The sequence below is a fragment of the Myodes glareolus genome, chromosome 14 (genome assembly GCF_982192425.1).
Source record: "Myodes glareolus chromosome 14, mMyoGla1.1, whole genome shotgun sequence".
Taxonomy (NCBI): Eukaryota; Metazoa; Chordata; class Mammalia; order Rodentia; family Cricetidae; genus Myodes; species Myodes glareolus.
This window is the reverse complement of record NC_142039.1, coordinates 8,621,249-8,640,780: the sequence shown is the minus strand read 5'-3', so window position 1 is coordinate 8,640,780 and position 19,532 is coordinate 8,621,249. Positions and strand designations below refer to the sequence as shown.

The following is a 19,532-nucleotide window of genomic DNA, read 5'->3' as shown; positions in this document are numbered from 1 at the left end:
TCCAAATGTACACTTGCAAGCTGGCTGCAAGCTGGATTTTGAAGAAGGCAGTGGCTTACCAGCACAGAGGGTCATTTTGGGGCACAGTAATGTAAGGGTCAGAACACACCCACGAGAGATCTGAATATTCTCTGCAATGTGAGACGCTGGGACAACAGACCGGGAAGAAAGGAAGATTCCTAGGGAAATCCAAGGGGCCCATGATGAAATCTGTCTTCAGGCTGGAGGTGAAGCTTGCTGTAGAGCACTTGTGAAGCACACACATGGTGTGGTCTCATCCTCAGGGTTAAAACTCTTTAAAAAATTCACGTTTACAGTGTGAAAATCTCCACACTTTTTACTCATTCATGGTTAGAGTGTGTCTCCATACTTTCTAGGCAAGGGATCATTTAGACAGCAAGGCCTCCAGTCCATGGAACCAATCATCTAACCAACCATGACTATTTGTTTGGAAGGATGCCGGGCTGGGCACAGAGCTGACCACAATAACTTGTAAATACAAATCCTTCTGCTGTGATGCAATGTGTGTGTTCCCCAAAAGCTTTATATTCTACACGTGCGTGGGGAGGATTTTTACAGAGACCTTTTTTAAAATCTATTGAACTCTATCACTAGAATGAAAAATACAAAACAAACAAAAACACTCTAAAAACATAGTCCAAGATGGAGTGTCTGGGTCATGAGCAGGGGAAAGCCACAGCCAGCTGAGCAAGGTGCTCCATCTGGTCTACCAAGCTCCCTCCCGCCCCCCTGTTGATGCATTTTGCACCCAGCTACAACTACTCAAGGGTACCAAACAGTGATGGGCCCAAGGGAAACCGTGGAAGGATGGATTCCTGCATCACAGGGTCCATTCTCAGCTCCCCTATCCTCTACACATGAATTTGAATGTCTAACAAGCATGGGGCAGAGAAGATGGCATAACCCTGCATTTTCTGAAACAGAATCAAATCTGCCAAGAGAACACTGTACGTCTTACTTTTCCCCTTCTTTCCAGCAAAGGCGCCCCTTGAGAGCTTCCTCAGAGATACAGATGCTGGTGTGAGGGTTGGTAGTGTCAGCTTAACAACGTCTAGACTCACCAAGGAGACGTCTCTGGACCAAGTGGGGTGAAAAGACCCATCCCACCCCAAGCGTCAGCAGGGCGTCTGGTTCAACAGTTCTGTCCGTGTCCTGGACTGCATAAAAAGGAGGAAGTGAGCTGAACCCCGGGACTCACGCTCTGTCTCCTGAGAGCAGATGTAATATGATCACCATTACATAGCCTCACAATACTTCGACTTCCCTGCCATGACGGAAAGCACCCCAAAACTACAAGCCAAAAGTAAAGTCTTCCATACTTCAGTTGCTTTGGTTGGGTATTTTGTCAGAGTAACAAAAATGACTACATCCGAGAATATGATTGAAGAATGCTGGACTCAAGGAAGACAGGGAGAAGTGGGGTGCTGGCAGTGCCTCTGGGCACATCAGAAAGCCACCTGGGTTCCTGTAAGCAGGTGAGAGAGAGGGTCTGTCTGGCTAAGGCAGTTCTGGGCACAATGTGCATGAGACAATGCTCAAATCAGCTCCCAACTATTCCCACAGCCAGGGCCTTTACATGGCACCCTAGGGAACTCACCCTTAGAGTTCACTGCTGCTGGCACCTTTAAAACAAATGACCCTAAAGCAAGTTTATTACAAATGATATTCTGTATAATTACAAACAACCTCAAACTCTGAAAGTAGAAGTGTTTGGCCATTTCCAGACGGGATTCAAGTCATAAAAGACCAAGTCTATGGAAACAAATGCAAACAAAGGCTATTTAAACAGTAGTTTGTCCTTAAAAATGGAAGTGACTAAACCTATAAACACAGAAGAGGAAGGACTGGGAGATGGCTCAGTGGTTGAGTGTACTTGCTGCTCTTGAAGGAGACTGGGATTTGATTTTCCAGCACCCACATGGTGGTTCAGAGTCTGTAACTCCAGTTCCAAAAACTCCTGACAATCTCTCTGGCTTTCCGGGGCACCAGGCATTCATGCAGTGCACCTACATACACGCAGGCAAAGCACTGTATCACACACAGAAAATAATTTTCTTAAGTAGAAGAAATGCTGTGGGATGTCTTTCTGTACACTGTGAATATGTGTTGCTCTCATTAGTTGACAAATAAAACTGCTTTGGCCTATGACAAGGCAAGATAGAACCAGGTGAGAAATACACGCAGAGATACAGGAGAAGAAGGGCGGAGTCTGGGAGATCCCAGCCAGTCACTGAAGAAGACATGTAAAAAATAAGGTAAAAGTTAAGAATCATGTGGCAAACATTGGAGCACCGGACTGAGCCCCCCAAGGTCCAAATGAGGAGCAGAAGGACGAAGAAAATGAAAAAGGAAATAAGGACTGCGAGGGATGCTATCACCCACTGATACAAGGGGACGGATTTAATGAGAGCTTACCAAGGTCATTTGGACTGGGACTGAACGAGGACGTGATCCAACCAGATTCTCTGAATGTGGCTGGACAGGAGTCTTTCTGAAAAGCCACTGACAATGACACTGGGACTTGTTTCCTCTGCATATACTGGATTTTTGGGATCCAGTCTGTTTGGATACTCCCCTTCCTGGACCTGGAGAGAGGGGGGGAGGAACTTGAACTTCCCACAGGGCAGGAAACCCTGACTGCCCTTAGGGACGAAGAGGGAGGAGGAGAGGGAGTGGGGGGAGTGGGAGGGTGTTGGGAGGAGGGGCGGAAATGGAAACTTTTATAATTTAATAAAATTACTTTAAAAAAAAAAGAATCATGTGACAAAACACCGATTTAACAAAAGGTTTTAATTTAAATGTAAGAGCTAGTTAATAATAAGCCTGAGCCATCAGTCAAACATTTGTAAGTAATATTAAGTCTGTAAATGGTTATTTGGGAACTGGCTTGTGGGAAAGAAACCTCCAAATTACAGAAGAAGCAGATTTGTACCTGAAGAAAGGTTCAGCAGTCCCCGAGCCATTCATGCTTCTCGCTTCTATATTTGTTAATTACCGTGCCTATGCCCCATTTTCTCAGCTTCCCCACCATGTGAATTCCAACCCAATTCCCAAGGAATTTCAAGATCCCACTCAAATACCACAAAGTCTCCCCAGACAGTGTATGAACCCTCTGCTGCTCTGGACATGTGTGCATCTAGGTATCTGAGTGGCTGGGAGTGCCCCTCCCAGGATGACTCTAAGACTTGAGAATGGCCACACCCACTCAGGCAGTGCACAGCTACCCAGCTCCAAGAACCACAGTGGGTTGTCTCTGGGTGTGCACCAGGGCTTTGTCTCATTTTTAATAAATCTGAAACTAGGATTCAGCATGACTGATTATAATCTAAATGTACCCAAATCTAGAATGAGTAAACCTGGCACTGTGTGGGTTCTAGTCTGCAAACACTAGGAAAATGAACACACTTGGAGTAAGGGTTCAGAAAAACTCAAGCTCTGGCTAGGGAGGTGGCTGTGTGGGTAAGAGTGCTGGCTGGGAAGGTAAGAGAACAGGAGCTCCAAACCCCCTATCCCCCCATGCCCACATACAACCAGGCACAGCCACACATTCCTGTTATCCCAGAAAGTCTTGCTGGAATGCTGTTTTGTGTTCAAGAGAGACCCCGTCTCAATTCAGCACAGTGGAGAGCAACAGAGGAAGACTCCCAACCTCCTCCTCTGGCCTCTATGGCTATGCACACATATGCCACCCCCCCACACACACACCATAAAAAACCATGTGCAAAGATTAGAGACTGTAGATTGCAGCACCCCAAGAGAAAGTAACCTGCTCTGAGTCCTGATTTTGGCAGGTTGCTGGTCAGGCTCCTGCCCCTTAGCATCATGGGTTACTCATCAACTGTACCTCTCCCCACTTTCCTTTAGCTACTCTGATTAGTAACTATTACATGTCACCAAATACACAAAGAATGAGACACTTCAGTGACCCCACCTATTTCCTGTCCTACAATCCCTATCTATTTTTCCAGTCAAATGTGAACTTGTTCATTACAAGCAAAGACTTTGCCATTCATCTTTTCTTAAGGCCTTGATCAGCATCTAATATTTTTTTGGCTAATAAATTTGTGTGAAATAAATAAAAAGACCTTATTCTTAAGAATCTGGTTGAGAATATTTGCTATGACTTATAGAGAGTTGAGCTGGTACCCACATAGCGCCTTCTCCCTCAGCGAAGGATCAACGCACATATGAACTCACAGAGACCGAGGCTTGCATGGGTTTGTAAGAGATGGAGGTCCCAGAGCTGAGAGAAGCGTACGCATATCCCTCCCCTAGTCCAGAAGCTATCTCCAATCGATAACTACTTGCAAATAAAAATTTCGTTTTCTCCAAAAGACTCTCACTGGAGAAACAAATTAATCTTAAGGGTAGGCTAATGCCCAGAATAGACAGTGACCAGAAAATAAACTCGATAGCATCTTTGGGGATGCCTGTCTCATAATGTGTCAGGGTCTTTGTTATTTTTTTATTTTTATTTTATTTGATTTCCATATATTCTCTCACATGAGCACTCTGCTATCTCACTTGCTCTCTCTTCTACAGGTTCTTTGTGTCTAATCTATGTCTTCCAGTTCAGTGTTTTTACAGAATTCCTGAGCGGGCAATGAGTGGATCTCTGCTCCTATACCTCTTTCTTGTGCCTTTTCCTGGGCTGTTTTCCTTCTGAATCGTTAGTTTTTGTTTTATCATATTATATTTTATTGACATCTCTCAGAAGCCTGCTTGTTTTCTAATGAGAGACAGAAAGGGGGTGGAACAGGATGGGAGGGGAGGTAGGAAAGACCTGGGAGGAGTAGAGGGAGCGGAAATCATTATCAGGATATATTATGTGAGAAAAAAAAAATCCATTGAAAATCTCTCCCTTTTATTAAAGGGGGGGACTATTTGTTATGGTTTGAATCTGAAACTTCCCCGTAGATAATGTTCTGAATACTTGGTCTCCAGCTGGCGGCTATTTTAGGAGATTTCCCAGGCTCTAAAGATGGGGCCTAACTAGAGAAGGTGCACTTCCCAGCTACTTCCTGCTGCTCCCTCCTTCCTGTGTGCCTGAGGCAAACAGTTGCCCTCTGCTACACACTTGCACTACTATGACGTCTGGCTCAGGCACACCCGCCAAGCAACTCTGTACCGAATCCTCTGAAGCGGTGAGCAGTTGTTTTCAATGGGTATGTGACTCAGGCATCCCAAAACCAATGCTATTTCTTGAAAAGGTAATAAAAATTCCTCTCTCGATATAATCAGTAGGACTCCTTGAGTTAGTTTTAAGAGCCTCGTCTCCCTGCCCAATTCTGGGCCTGGACTTAGCCAACCACACTCTTGGTGTTCCCCGTTTAGTAACCCACTCACAAGGCAGTTGGCTTGGATTGAAAACGAGGGGAAGTATTCTGCACTGAAATAAACTAATATATATGCACACTTAAAGAAACCAAGATGAATTTTCGCCCCAGAAGGTTGAAGCTAAGATGGAGCCTCTACGGGTCACTAACCAATAGGGGAGGGGGGCTGGAGCCCAGACAGTGAGATGTCTCCCACACACATCAAGACCTGAGTTCCCAGCAGTCATGAAGGACACAGATCTAGCTTTTGTCACCCTGACAAGCTAGAGCCATCTGGGAAGATGAATCTCAGTTGAGAGAATGCCTCCCTCAGTTTGTCTGCAGGCAAGCGTCAGGGTGCTTTCTTGATTAATGACTGACACAAGAGGGACCAGCCCACTGTTGGTGGTAAGACCCCTAGGCAGCTGGCCCTGGGTTATGTAAGAATGCAAACTGAGTGAGCCATGAGGAACAAGCCAGTAAGCAGCCTTCCTCCAAGGCTGATCTGCTTCTGTTCCTGTCTCCAGGTTCCTGCCTGACTTCCCTCACTGATGGACTGTATAAACACTTTCCTCTCCAAGTTGCTTGATCACAGAAACAGAAAGCAACCAAGACACCAGGATGGTGGCCCAAGCTTGTACGCTCCAACTACTGGAAAAGGAACAGGAGGGGAAAGAGTAGAGTGGGAGAAAGGAGGGGAGGGGAAGAAAGGAAGGAAAGGTAGTTTAGGCTTCATTTTTTTTTAAAATTCTGCCAATAGAGTTGTTCCAATCAGTTCTCCTACTAAAAACAAGCAGGCACCGTGAATAAAGTGTTCTCAAATTACCTTCCTAAAGGCATTACAAACAAGCAAACAAACAACAACAGGGGGAGCTGCCTGCCAAAGCCATGGTCAAAGTGGATGGACAACAGGGGGCAGAGTCCAAACATGGAGTCCATCAGGATCCCCCTCCCCGTGTGTTAAAGACTGACAGCCTCCAGGTCAGGAGAATAAATCCACTCCTCCCCCAAAGGAAGCAGCCCCAATTCAAATTACCAAGAAGAGGTCCAAATAGGACAAGTCATGAGTTTATGTTAGTGTGTTTAAAGTCCAGGGTTCCCAGAGGCACTGGACAAAAACAATCTTCCATCCTAAGATTCGAGAAATCCTCCCTCAATAACTGTCCAAGGGAAATGGATGGATCACAGTCAAGATGATCAAGTGGGCGTGGCAATAAGGAGCCCTGGGAAGACTCAGCAGAAACAAAACACTGTAGAGACTACCCACAAACACCTGGGACAGTGGGACTGCCACCGTGGCTAACACGCTGATGGATTCTAACTTACGGCACACTTCTGGGGACTGGACATCTTAGAGGCGTGTCTGAAGGCCTCCAGAGAGGTAAGTCACATGGACTAAGCTGTGACCACACTGCAGTGAGACTCTGCTACATAATAACATCACGTACTTAGAAACAACTTCAGTCTTCACAGGATTCACTGGGTGAACCTTTGCTTCTATCAGCGTTTGAGGAAGTTGCTTCTCTGAAGACTGCTCTGTGCACGAGGCAAAGTTCCTGCCTGCTCTGTGAACACAGGTCTTGTTTGGGTGCAGCCCTGTGGTTCCCCACACCTCTTATCTCCACCCTGCAGCAAGTTCCCCCACTCTCAAGGCATTGCACAACCAGCTCAGCAGCATGTTCTAATACCGTGCTCAGTCACACCAAACAACGTTCACACGCGACGAGGGCTCAGTGGAAGGGCATGAAGGGCTGTGCCATTCAGCCAACAACAGTATTCTTCAAATGCCAACTCTGTACACAAACACCTTCTCAGTGTAGAGAGCACAGCTAAGTAGACATGACAAGACATCAGTTGTTCTGCAAATTAGCACTTTATTTAAGAGGGGGAGAAAAAAACCCAGGTACGCAACAGTGTCTGTCAAAGCGACAATGAAAGAGTATATGGCATTGGAGGGGCTGCCTTATATTAGATTAGAGAGGCCAGCTGCACAGGAACCATTCAAGAATCTGAGAGGAAAACACTGTAATGGACCAAGAGGAAATAAACACAGAAGTGCTATGGATGCTCTGAGCAGTTGTCTAAGGATCAGAAAAACACCAGTGTGGGTATTCTCATGTGACTGCAGAGCAGAAGAAACCAAGGGAAGGAACCGATGGTTGCAAGGAGGGAAGTGGGGCCAGGCCAGCAAGGCCTTAAGAGATGATATGGCTTGGATACATAATGTCCCCACACGCTCATGTCTTTGAAAACTTGATCCCCAGCTGGTGGTGGATGTCGCAGGACGCCTCTGGAGGGTCTGACTGAGGAAGTGACAAGCGATCGCGTACATGCCAGAAGTTTCTGCCACTTCTCTAGAGAATCTGGGTTTAAGAATGGGAGAATACAGGGAAGGCTGCTCAGTACGGCACATGACAAGAGCAGCAGGCAGGCTCTGCACTGAAGCAAGGAGCAGTGAAGAAAAGGACCCAGGAGCTTAATGCTGAGGCACTGGCTTGAATAGCTGTGTGGACAGCAGTCTGTTTACAAGACTGGAGTGGAGGAGTGGGAGGGTGGGGATGCCTATCAGGGATTCACATGAAGACAACCGGTCAGAAGTTAGCAGAGAGCTCAAGACAGCTTCCGTTCTCCATTTGTACTGTTCAGTATCCCGGTCACACACACACACACACACACACACACACACACACACACACACACACACACACACTGTGTAGGTCTCGCAGCAGGAAACCTGAATGAGATAAATCACCACAGGCTCGCCCAGAGCTAACCAAGATAGTCACTCACAGGGGCCTGGACCTGTGTCTCCAGGTGATCCTGGATCTCACCAGGTAACAACTGAGATCAACCATCACGGTAGAAAAGAAGGGGCTTGTGATGGATGGGCTAGAGCAAGTCCAGGACAAGGCTAGTGAATGGGCGGGGCACTGCAGCCACCGGGGACAAAGGCAACAGCTTCAGTCCTGCTTTTTCCATCTTGAATGTGAAAATGGACAAGAAGCAGAGTACATATTAAAGTAAGAGACACCACAGCAGAAGGACTTCTGCTGTCACCTCAGATGGAAACTTCTAGAATAGTCAGCATCATCCAATGGCTGAAGGGGATATGCCTCAGCTACAATGTCCAGTCAGTAGTCACTAACCACAAAGGGTTACCAAGAAATTGAATTTAGGGTTTATTAACTGAAATCAAGGCAGCAATGTGTGACCAGTTCCTACCAAAGTAGGCAGCATATCTGCAGGCATATTTGCAGACTGACTGGACAGTGGAAAGACCAACGCTCAGCGGTTTTTGTATGTCCAGAGCTTTCTAGTGAAGGATAGCCACTGAGAGAAAAAGGAGGCACGACTTTAAGTCCATGCTGAAGAAATGGGGGAATTATTTCAGTGCAAAATGCACAATGGAGGGTGAGTGCCACTGGAGACTTGTAAAAACTAGCAAGTGACCCTGTCAGTACTGTGACTTTCTCTAAAATCAGCTCTTCAAACTGGAGCCCAAACTTTTTCCAGCCTTCTCCTGAGGATTCCAACAACTCGCCCCTTGGTTTTCAATCCTCTTGTTAGAATATTGCCTGGATATTTTACATCCAGTGCCTCAAAGAAAGGAAGGGAAGAAAGCAACAACCTGCTCTGGGTGAGGATGGGATAGGTGGGGCTAATTTCCACAGGCAATCTGCCTTCCCAGCAGCCTCTGGGGCACACCAAAGAGCCCTGAGGACTTGAAAGCAGAGTGCTCTAGCTGGTGCTTTCCAAACTATTCACAAAGTGCCTGGTAGTTAAAAAGCCCATTGTGCTCTAGGAGGCCCAAAACCCAACAGCTTCTGGGGTAATGTCTTGTGTCACTGTTCCATGAGCCCCAGAGTAGGAGGCAAGGCCTCGGGCCCTACAGCCAGGGCCAACCACTTACTTCATTCCTGTTATCTTTGCCAGCTGTTGGCCCCTTGGCCTCATAGACCATGTTTCATCTTTTGTAACTTCCCCCCTCAATGTCACCTCTCCTGAAGACTTCTTCAAGTCCTCAAACAGAAGCAGCCATGATCCAGCTCTTAGTTGTTCAGCCCCCATTTCCTAGCACCCCCCTTTGCTCTGCGACAGCCATGCAGCCTTCCTTGTGAGCTTCTGGGCCTTTGCAGCTGCTGATTCCTCCGGCTGTAGCGGTCTTCCTCCATCTTCATACCCAAGCTCGAACCTTCTTTGCGATTGTGCCCAGTGTGATCTTAACAACGCTTATGCTTGCCCACACTGCTCAACAGCCTCTGCCCCAGAATCTCCAGTACTCCAGATGTGTGTGCATGTGTCTATCTTGTGTCTATTTTCCCTGAGGTTATGAGCAGTTTAAAGGTAAGGCCCATAACGTGTTCAATTTGCAGCTGAAGTGCTTTAAAGTGTCTCATTTTTTTTAAAAGAGGTGAGATATCAATTCAAGCTCATATAATTTATAATAATGAATGTGAATTAGATTTTGACACCTTTAACCACCCAGTCACTAGTGAAGGCTTTAAAGATACAAAAATGAACATGGTAACAAAGAGATAAAGCAAAGTTAGGGCAAATGGAAAATTCTAAGATAATTCATAACTCACAGATACATAATACCAGATATAATGATAATCTGATACTATGAGCCAGGGTGAAGTAACAATTAATTTAACTTATAACCTAATAACTTAACATATCTTAACACTTATGGTATTTTTAAAATAATAATGGACATTACCATTTAATAAGAACTTAATGTGTGCCAGCAACTACTTAGGCATTTTACAAGTACAGTCCAAAACACTGGTGATGATGCAATTTTTCAACCCCCAATGGTATAAGGCATACTCATATACCCATTTCAGTTCTCACTTTTGGGTAATATTAAATAAATTACTTGATAGTCAACCTTTATTTCAACAATATACATTGTTACATCATGTCTTACATCATGTAATGGTTGATCTCGGTGTTAACTTGATGAGATCCAGAAACACTTTTGTGAAAGGTCTCTGGGCATGCTTGTATGGGATTTATCTTGACTAGACTGAGGCAAGAAGACATATTCACTGTGAGTGGCATCATTCCCTAGGTTGTAGTCTTAGACTGTATAAAGAAGTGATCTAGAGAGAAGCATTCATCCCTTTCTGTTTCTGAACCCATACAATGTGATGGATGGATACAACGATTGATGGATACAATGAATACAATATGATGGAGGGATACAATGATTGATGGATACAATGGATAAAATATGATGGATGGATACACGGATTGATGGATGCAATGAAAACAATATGATGGATAGATACAATGATGTGATGATACAACAGATACAATGTGATGAATTGATACAATGGATACAATGTAATGGATGGACACAATGTGACCAACAACCTTAAGCATCTGCCTCCACGATTTCCTGTTGTGACGGACTACAACCTGGAATAGTGAGCCGAAATAAATATTTGCCTGGGTATTTTACCATAGCAACAGGAAAAATAACCTTTCCTAAATGCAGGTCAGTGCCAGTGTTCTGAACACACTTAATATAGGTTAGGCTGAGCTAAATGTCCTGAAAGTTAGAGTAGTAAAAGCATCCGGAATATTTTCAGTTATGCTAGGGTTATCAGGACATAACCCTACTGCCAGGTCACGAATACCGGTCCTAACAGTCTACATCACAATCTCTAGAGTAAGTGTTATCACAAGAGGATCCACAACCTAGCTCCTAAATACTTCCATTTAAAAAACTATTAAGACTTAGACTCGAAACACTTAACACAGGGCTGGAAAAAGAGCTCAGCAAGTAAAAACCACTTGCCAAGCAAGTCTGACACCTGAGGTCAATCCCCTGAGGCCATGGAAAGGTGGAAAGAGAACAACTCCCCAAGGTCATCCTCTGCTCTCCACTGCACCACAGAACACAGGTAATAAATACATAAATTACCTAAAAATCCTCTGAAACTGGGAGCTAGGACAAACCTTTAAAAATTAAAAGAAGAAAGAGATAGACAAATTCATCTTTAGGTGAGTGTGGGGTTAATTTTGATTGTCAGATTTACTAGTCGAAGAGAGGAGTGAGTCTATGAAAATATTTCTAGAGAGGATTAAAGCATAAACGCTCTGACATATTCAACCGCTTAACCCTTGAGAGATTCAAGTTTTAAAAGACTTTTGGGAGATGGTATCTGGGGAAGGTAGGGCCTCATTTTAAGAAGTGGGGCACTGGAGCCACACCATTGAAGAGAGTAACCTTGCCCTTGACGCATTCCCGCCCTCCCACTCTGCTTCCAGGGGGCCATAAGCAGAGCAGCCTCAGTCCCCTGCTCCCAGCACTGCCTCCCCTCAGGCCCAAAGCAACATGAGCCAAAAACAAACCTTTCTTGTTTGTAAGTTGTTTCTCTCTGTTTAGGTTGTCGCTTATCAAAGTGACAAAAATTCTGACCAACACAGTAAGTTACTATTCTAAAACTCTTCAACAATGTCTTCCATGAATAGATTACATATTTATTCCCTGCCTACACGCTTTCCACAGAAATGACTTTCTCTGTCATGGGAAAAAATGATTTTAAACAGTTTTACCCAGTATCAATAGCTCATGATTTGTCTACCCAAAAACAGCTTTTAACACTAAGAACTGTATAGAAAAGATCTAGAAGAAATGATAACAGTCTCCTGGGCTTATGGTTAGGGTACAGGGCAAAATCCCACACATACCAGGCACTCAATGCAGCAGTTCATGAATTCAACCTATTTGAGTTCTCTGGCTCAGCATCCGGCTCACTGCTAACTGCGCAGCATCACTTAGACCACCGTGTTCTCCGTCAGGCTCCCTGAATCCCTGCATGGTCCATGGACAGAATTCAGGAACTGTGAACCCGACAGGATTCATTTAGGAGCATTATTTTAAGAGTAGAAGTTGGGCTTCTATCTCACTACCATGGGACCCCATGGAGCAATAAAGGAAAGAAATGGTAATAAAAGCACACATAGAGACCTTAGCTAAAAGGCTTTAATAACAATCTAGAAAAAAAGGAAACTAAAGCCAACAAAGGTGAACAAGGGGAAAAAAAAAAAACAGAAGAACGAGATGTAAAGCTGGGTGGTGGTGGCACAGGCCTTTAATCCCAGTACTCGGGAGGCAGAGGCAGGCGGATCTGAGTTCGAGGTGAGTTTGAGGCCAGTCTGGTCTACAAGAGCTAGTTCCAGGACAGGCTCTAAAACTACAGCGAAACCCTGTCTCAAAAAAAAAAAAAAAAAAAAAAACACAAGATGTAGTCAAAGAAAATACATTTCTAAATTGGACAGCATTTCTCACCTTCTACTCCTAATCTTCCTATAAGAAACTTTTTTACTCATTCACAACTTGATAATTAATCTTTCTATCTCTTTCTTCCTCCGTCCCTGAAGCAATAACCCTCGAAATGCACACCCACAACCCTGTAATATCTGGAACAGCCTCACTCAGTTGTTTCTTATTTCCTCTTTTTTCTTCCTCTGTCCTGCTCTCAAAGCCACGCCCCACCCTTCTACCCTCCCCTTTAGAGATCTAATTTACCCTTTGGTGGTTAATCTTCATTGTCAACAAGACAAGATTTTGAATCACAATGGAAACATACTTTGGGTTGTGTCTATGAGAATATTTCCAGGAAGGTTTAACTGAGCAGAGAAGATCTACCCTGAATGTAGACAGCACTATCCCATGGGTTGGGGGTCTCAGACTCAATCAAAATGGAGAAAGAGAGCTAGCTGAACATCAACATCCATTTCTTCTTAAGTCTTGACTGCAGATTTGTTCTCTCCCTCACGTTCCTGCTACCATGGCTGCCCTGCCATGCTGTGGTGCTGCCTCAAACTGTGAGCCAAACATGCAATCCCTTAAATTGCTTTTGTCAAGAATTTTATCACATCAGTGAGGATAGTAAATAATACAATCCTTGATGGCAGTCTCAGTCACTTTTCTATTGCTGTGAAGACATTTCTATGTTTAATGTCATTCCTTCTGATGCCTTGCTTCACAAAGTACAGCCCAGAGAGACTCAAACCATTAGCATCACCTCAGATCACACTAAAGGTGAAAGACTCAGCTGTCATCCTCATCAGACCTGCCGAATCAGTATCTGAAAAGCCGCAAGTGAGCTGTGGGATTTATAGGCACAATAAATTTGGAAAACCGTTGATCTAGTGCTTAGTAATGTTACCAATTTGACTGCATCCAAATTTGGTACCGACTCCTTGTTACACAGCACTAGGTCTCTAATAGATTGCTTCATTTCACCTTCAAAGTAGTGCCTGTCATCATTATCTCCTTGTGAAGAATGCACAAACTGAGGCTCAGGTGGATAAACTCAAAGACCCATGAACAAACAATGAAGCAGGAATTGAACCTACTCAACTTGACCACAAACCATCCTGGCCAAACTGCACCAACTCATGCCAACGTGATTTATGTATTTCAAGTGCAAGCTGGCAGAACTAACTACTCACGACTGCCGCACGCTCTATCAACTTAACTGAGATTTTGTTGGTTATTACAATTCTTGCTGGCAGTCTTTCTAAGGCACAGCAGCTCATTCTGCCTTGGGGCAGCATTTTGCATACTAAAGATGTGCTAAGGTGTTTGATTAATGGAGAAGAAAACAATAGTCATGTCTTTGAAGGGAGCAGTAGTAACTCCAGGATGACTGCTTCTTTCCTTTGAAAAGTAAAGGGGGAAAAAAACAGAGTGGGACTGGTTCCGGAATGCATGGCTAGTCAGGTTCCACTCGGTGAGTTCATTTGATATCTAGCTACTTTAGATTTTAATTGCCTCATTATGTTATTTTCAGTCATTATCATTCCATAGTAATCCAAATCACTTTTACACCAAGACTCCTCCTTCTTTTGTCTATATCCAAATATAAACCCAGAAGAAATTACATTTCTGGAATACAGTATTATCTATCTCCAGGCCCTACCTTGCTGTGAAGACAGTGCATGTTTCAGATGCTCCACAGGGAAAGCTACATACTCTCCAAACCACACATGACAAGGCACGCTGTCCTAAGATTGGCACATATAGATTCGGACAGCCATCAAGATCAATACTAACTTTATTATACCAGGGTAGATGTCTGCCTCACATTGATGCCCCTGCCCCCAGCTCTTTGGGGGAACTCTTCACCTTACACTTTACGATTTAGTCCATGAGGAAACTATCACTGACTGAATCCAGACAAGGCAAGATGACTGGTGGTATTCTGAGGCCTAAACTGGAGACAGAAAGCCCGTGTGGAGAGCAGAAATGACAAGTTGGAATTAGGAACTCTTCAGTTCCCAGCCCCATGGAGTTCCTCAGGCAGCTATGAACAGGGAAAGGTAAATAAATCAGATGGCAAAGTCAGACCATAGCAAAGGACCTGGTTCTTCCCATGTTCTAGTTGCCATCCTCCCTTCCACTGTGACTATCTCCAAAGTTACTATACTACTTAAGACTTTTCCTGTAACCTATGTTGTTTCTATGGCTTGAAGCCACAAAACTTTAATATCAACAAAGTGGTTATTTCTAAAAACAATATTTGTTTTACATGTTTCTCTATACAGATAAGACTGTGTTTTCCTTCTTAAATCTAAATAGGGTTGGAAATACTAATCCAAATAGCTCACATTTCACAGTGTATAAAAATCTTTTAGAATATCTATTTTAAACAAATCTTGGCGCATAGCATTCAACATACTCCCTACACTATTAAAATCCCATTTTAAGAAGCTAACTGCCTGATCATTTTTAGTTTAATTTCAAGCATAACAAGATAAAACTGCCTTCCTAAGTCATCTTTTCCTTTATGTATTCAATTATATTCTCTGCTTAAAATAAAAGTTGGCACGGATCCACTCCCTGATGGAGATTTTAGGTTAGAAAGCAGTAACATATCAAATTAAGCGTACAATGGCAGGTTTATTCTCCACACTGCGCATCGTCCAAATCAAGATTTTCATTACCACTACAATGGACTTGAAGGTTTTGGCCTCAATTGCGAGTTTCTACATTTCAGTCCAATAGACTTTGACTCAATAGATGGCAATGAGCTCAGCTACAATCAACCTGGCACACTCCCTACAGCCTTCTAAAACCACTCAGACTTCCTTGCCATCCAGTCAGGCTTTGAAACACCCCCAAAAGCTTGCTGTATACTCTGGGACTCCTAATATGATGCTATTCGACCATTACCTGGAAAAATAGTTAAATTGTCAACTTAAAAAACAAACACAAAAATCTCCAACTTATCTGCCGACAATCCCATTTCCCAGGTATAAACATTGATCCCCAAAACTGGCTAATATGACAAGGTAAATAGTCACAGTTAAAGACAGAATTCAGCCAGGTGTGATGGCACATCTTTAATCCCAGTACTCAGAGGCAGAGGTAGGCAAATCTCTGAGTTCTGAGTTCAAGACCAGCCTAGTCAACAGTGTGAGTTCCAGAACAGTGGGGGCTACACAGAGAAATCCTGTCTTCAGAAGCCAAATAAATAGAATTCAAACAGACTCAATGAGCTTTTTACTATAGCACAAGGAAGAGGCCCAATTCCACCATAAGATGTTCATGTGATAAAAATATATGGTTTCCCTTCAGTGCTCCAAATTTATGGTTACTTTAAATACCCAATTAAAAGTCTGATGAAATTTTAAAAACAAAAAAAATGCTTCATACATTATAAAATTGCCCCTGCTAATCCTAGAACCGCAGAGGAAAGGCTCTGATTCGAATTACCTGTCTCTCTGCCACGCTTCATCAAATGTCCCCATTTATATACATGTTCATTATTGATAATGTGCACTTACTTATTCTAACATTATACTATAAACTTTGGTGCACAGCAAAGCATGATAAAACATCTTTCTGGCACCAATAATCATTTGCTAAAATAAAACCAACCAAAAATACATGCCTTCCAAGTATGCGAGGTTTATTGTTTTTTAAATAATACGTTGCTAGAAGATGAAAAAAACAAAACTTTCTTGTCAACCCATGCTCAAAAAAAAAAAAAAAAGACACATGGGCACTGATGAGAGAGGCATTTTAGCAACCCTCTCCACTGTGGCAGGCTCTGCATGCGCTGCTATGGGTTGCATTAACAACATGCTTACATGATACACTATTCTGCCGGTGTATATTCTTAGAATTAATTAGGAACTGTTCTTGAGAGCAGCAGAGAGTAATGATGTCCTGCCATCATTCATTCAGTATTTTCCAAGTAGAACAACTGGAAAACAAATGTAGCAACTCAAAAATAAACACAAGGTAGCAACCCAAATGTTACAGTGAAGCATGCCCAAAGACAACTTTTTTAAGTGGTCTGGAATTCTAATTCCCAAACAGTTACTCTTTTCCCCCTGCAGCATAATGTTGAAACTGCTTTACTATATTAAACTTGGTCTCATACGCACACATACTCACACATACACTCCTTACCAAAACACCAGAACTCCGGAAGGAAGGAAGGAAGGAAGGAAGGAAGGAAGGAAGGAAGGAAGGAAGGAAGGAAGGAAGGAAGGAAGGAAGGAAGGAAGGAAGGAAGGAGAGAGAGAGAGAGAGAGAGCCTATAAACATGGGTCCACAGCCAGCAACCTACTTGTATTTATAGGGCCCCATTGCAGTAATTTGGGAGCTGCAAATAGCAACGGAAATAGAAAAATAACTTTACAAAAGCAAACATAACTAAATTATAGGCTTATTACAACGGAAAACTGTAACTTCATTATCTGTAATAAAACTGGATGGTGGGGGGGGGGTGCATTGGTGTCTGCTATTTTAACAGTTGACATTCCTAACAGCTAAAGAAGTCAGGAAGTAAAGAGAATTTCAGTAGACCAGGCAGTAAACTGGTAGGAAATGACCATTTCTCAACTTTTTAAATCATTCCAGGCAAACAATCATCTTTATGGACTGTTTCACCTCTCCCCTGCTCCGCTGGGGAAAGAAAAGTACAAATAAAAGATATCGAGCCATTTTAAACAACTCCGTTAATTTGAGAGTGTGAGAACCCACGCTGGCTTTCTGTCATTTCCATTACATTGAAAAGGACACCTGGGCATCCACCGAAATCAAAAGCAGGGCAGCAGGCTCAAGCTCTGCCTCCGGAGCTGGCTGACTGCAGTGGGTAAGGTCACGGTCAAAATTCACAAGCTCATTGAAACTTCACGGCTCAGCCAACAGCGCCTATCATGTTTCTTGATCCCATCTAAGTAGATTAAAGCTGCTGGAGTTGTGTCGCTGTCAGATCAGCAGGAGGCTATTTCAGCCCCTCACACCGCAGTCTGCAGAGTCCGCAGCCGCGCGCCTTCCTCCACCCCTGGCTGTGCGCTAGGCTAACCTTCCCAACGCGCTTCCCTCCAGCCTTTTAAACAACCTTTCAAACGGATGTAATTAACTCTAGACCACCTCCAACCCGCGCCCGCCGGGTCCCCCTCCGTCTGTCACCACCCTGGCTGCCCTTCCGCAGTCGGTGACTTCTGCCTGGCTCCCCGAGGTGGGGGGGGGGGGGGGCTCCCCGCCAGGAGATCTGGAGCGGACACAGCAGTCTGGCGATGCGGGAAAGGACGAAGACGCTCAGCATCAGGGCCATATTTATGTTGCCTTTTTCCATTGCAAAAAAATAAAAAATAAAATTCCTCATTGAGTCCGATAAAACTGCCTTTAAAGGAAAAAAGAAAGCTACGCTCTCAAGCTGCCGCCCAAAATCTTCTGGTTCACTCCAGTTCTCCTGTGGGAAGCTCCGGACGCTCCCTGACATGGAGGGACAGGTACACCTGCCCAATGGCCCAGGACACGCAGGCCTATCGGTCCCAGAGAGGGGAGCGATCGCTCGGACTGGGCCCTGAGCATTCTCCCGCCGGGGCTGACAGCTGAGGTGGAGTCGGTCCCCGCACAAACTTCCCACTTCCCGGGCAGCGGGCACAGACCGGCGGGAGGACGGATGCAAGGCAGCACAGGCGCGGAGAGGCTCAGAAGCACATGGAACGCTTCTCATCCCGCACCCATCCTGGGTTGCAAAGGGGGCGCAAGCCGCACCGGAGAAACCCAGGGGGTAAACGCATGTCGTGGGGTTAGGGGCACCCGGAGAGGCAAACAACCGGAGGGCCCGGGACCGGCCGAGCCAACCGGCCAGAGGTCCCCGCCCTGCCACCGCTGTAGCTGCAAGAGAAGCAGAGCTGGGAAGGCTGAACCCGAGGAGCAAGAGAAGCGCGCCGCAGAGCAGACTTACCGAGTGGTTGACCCCCCACATGAGCACACTGAGCAGCGGGTCGCTGGCCCGGAACAGCTTCACTTTTTGAGCCACGAAGTGCTTCTTCTTGGTCTTGGTCTTGCTCGCCAGGACGGAGGACGCCAGGTTGCCGGGGGTCGCCATGGCCGCAGTCTCGGTCCCCTCCACCGCCTCGCCGCCAAGGCCGGGGACCCGCCCTCCCTACACGCCGGCCCGGGGAGGCAGCCGCATCCCCCGGGGCAGCCGCCGCTGCGCCACTGCTCCAGCCCCGCTCCGCCCGCGCTCGGTCCTGGGCGCTCGCTCCGCCCGCTCCGCGCGCTCAGCCGCCTAAGCTGCAGCTGCGCTCGCCTCGCGCCCCCGCCCGGCTCCCGCCCGCCGCGGCTCGGCGCACAGCCCGCGGCTGGTCCAGGCGGCCGGCGGCTTCCGCGTTGGGCGCCGGCGTCATGACGCAGAGGCGGGCGGGGCAGCGGCGCCGACGGGCGGGGCGGGTGCGGATGCGGATGCCGGACCGTTAGGCTGTTCTCTGCTCTACCGCACCGGCGCCGGGCGAGTTTCCCTGGACGGCCACGACTGACCCTCAGCGGAGATTGCTAGGGAGTGCGGGCACTCGCGCAAGCATCCCTCCCTTGGTCCTAGGAGAAGCGAGGAAAGGATACGGAGTGGAGGGAACCCGGAGGAGGGAACCCCCAGATACGTGGGCCAGGGGCAGGCAGGAATATCCTGGAACCTTCTCTTCCCGTGCCAAGGGCCTGGAGAGTTCATGGGACCGGGAGCATCTTACCGGGAACCGGGCTTTCCGAACTTCGAGGGAAAGGACCTTGGCTGACTCCTCTTTGTCAGCTGTCTGCCAGAGTGTCCCTGCTTTGAACTTCTAACCTTATGCCTTTTGGTTTCTGGTTGGCCTTCCCTTCCTGCTGCAACACTAGACCATCAGTTCCAGCCAACCCTGGGATTCCTCCCTGAA

General features: G+C 45.7%; 1 protein-coding gene across 2 annotated transcripts in view; it reads right to left on the bottom strand.

Annotated features, from left to right (window-relative positions):
• Positions 1–18,861, bottom strand: part of Pip4k2a (phosphatidylinositol-5-phosphate 4-kinase type 2 alpha) — a 167,609-nt gene extending 148,748 nt beyond the window's left edge. The window contains exon 1 of one of the 2 annotated variants that reach the window (XM_048461087.3): positions 18,569–18,861. In XM_048461087.3, coding sequence (XP_048317044.1) covers positions 18,569–18,712 — 144 coding nt within the window. In that variant the 5' untranslated portion in view covers positions 18,713–18,861. The remainder of the gene's footprint in view (positions 1–18,568) is intronic. The other variant, XM_048461086.3, reaches the window with a different exon arrangement.
• Between the last annotated feature and the right edge of the window lie 671 nt (positions 18,862–19,532).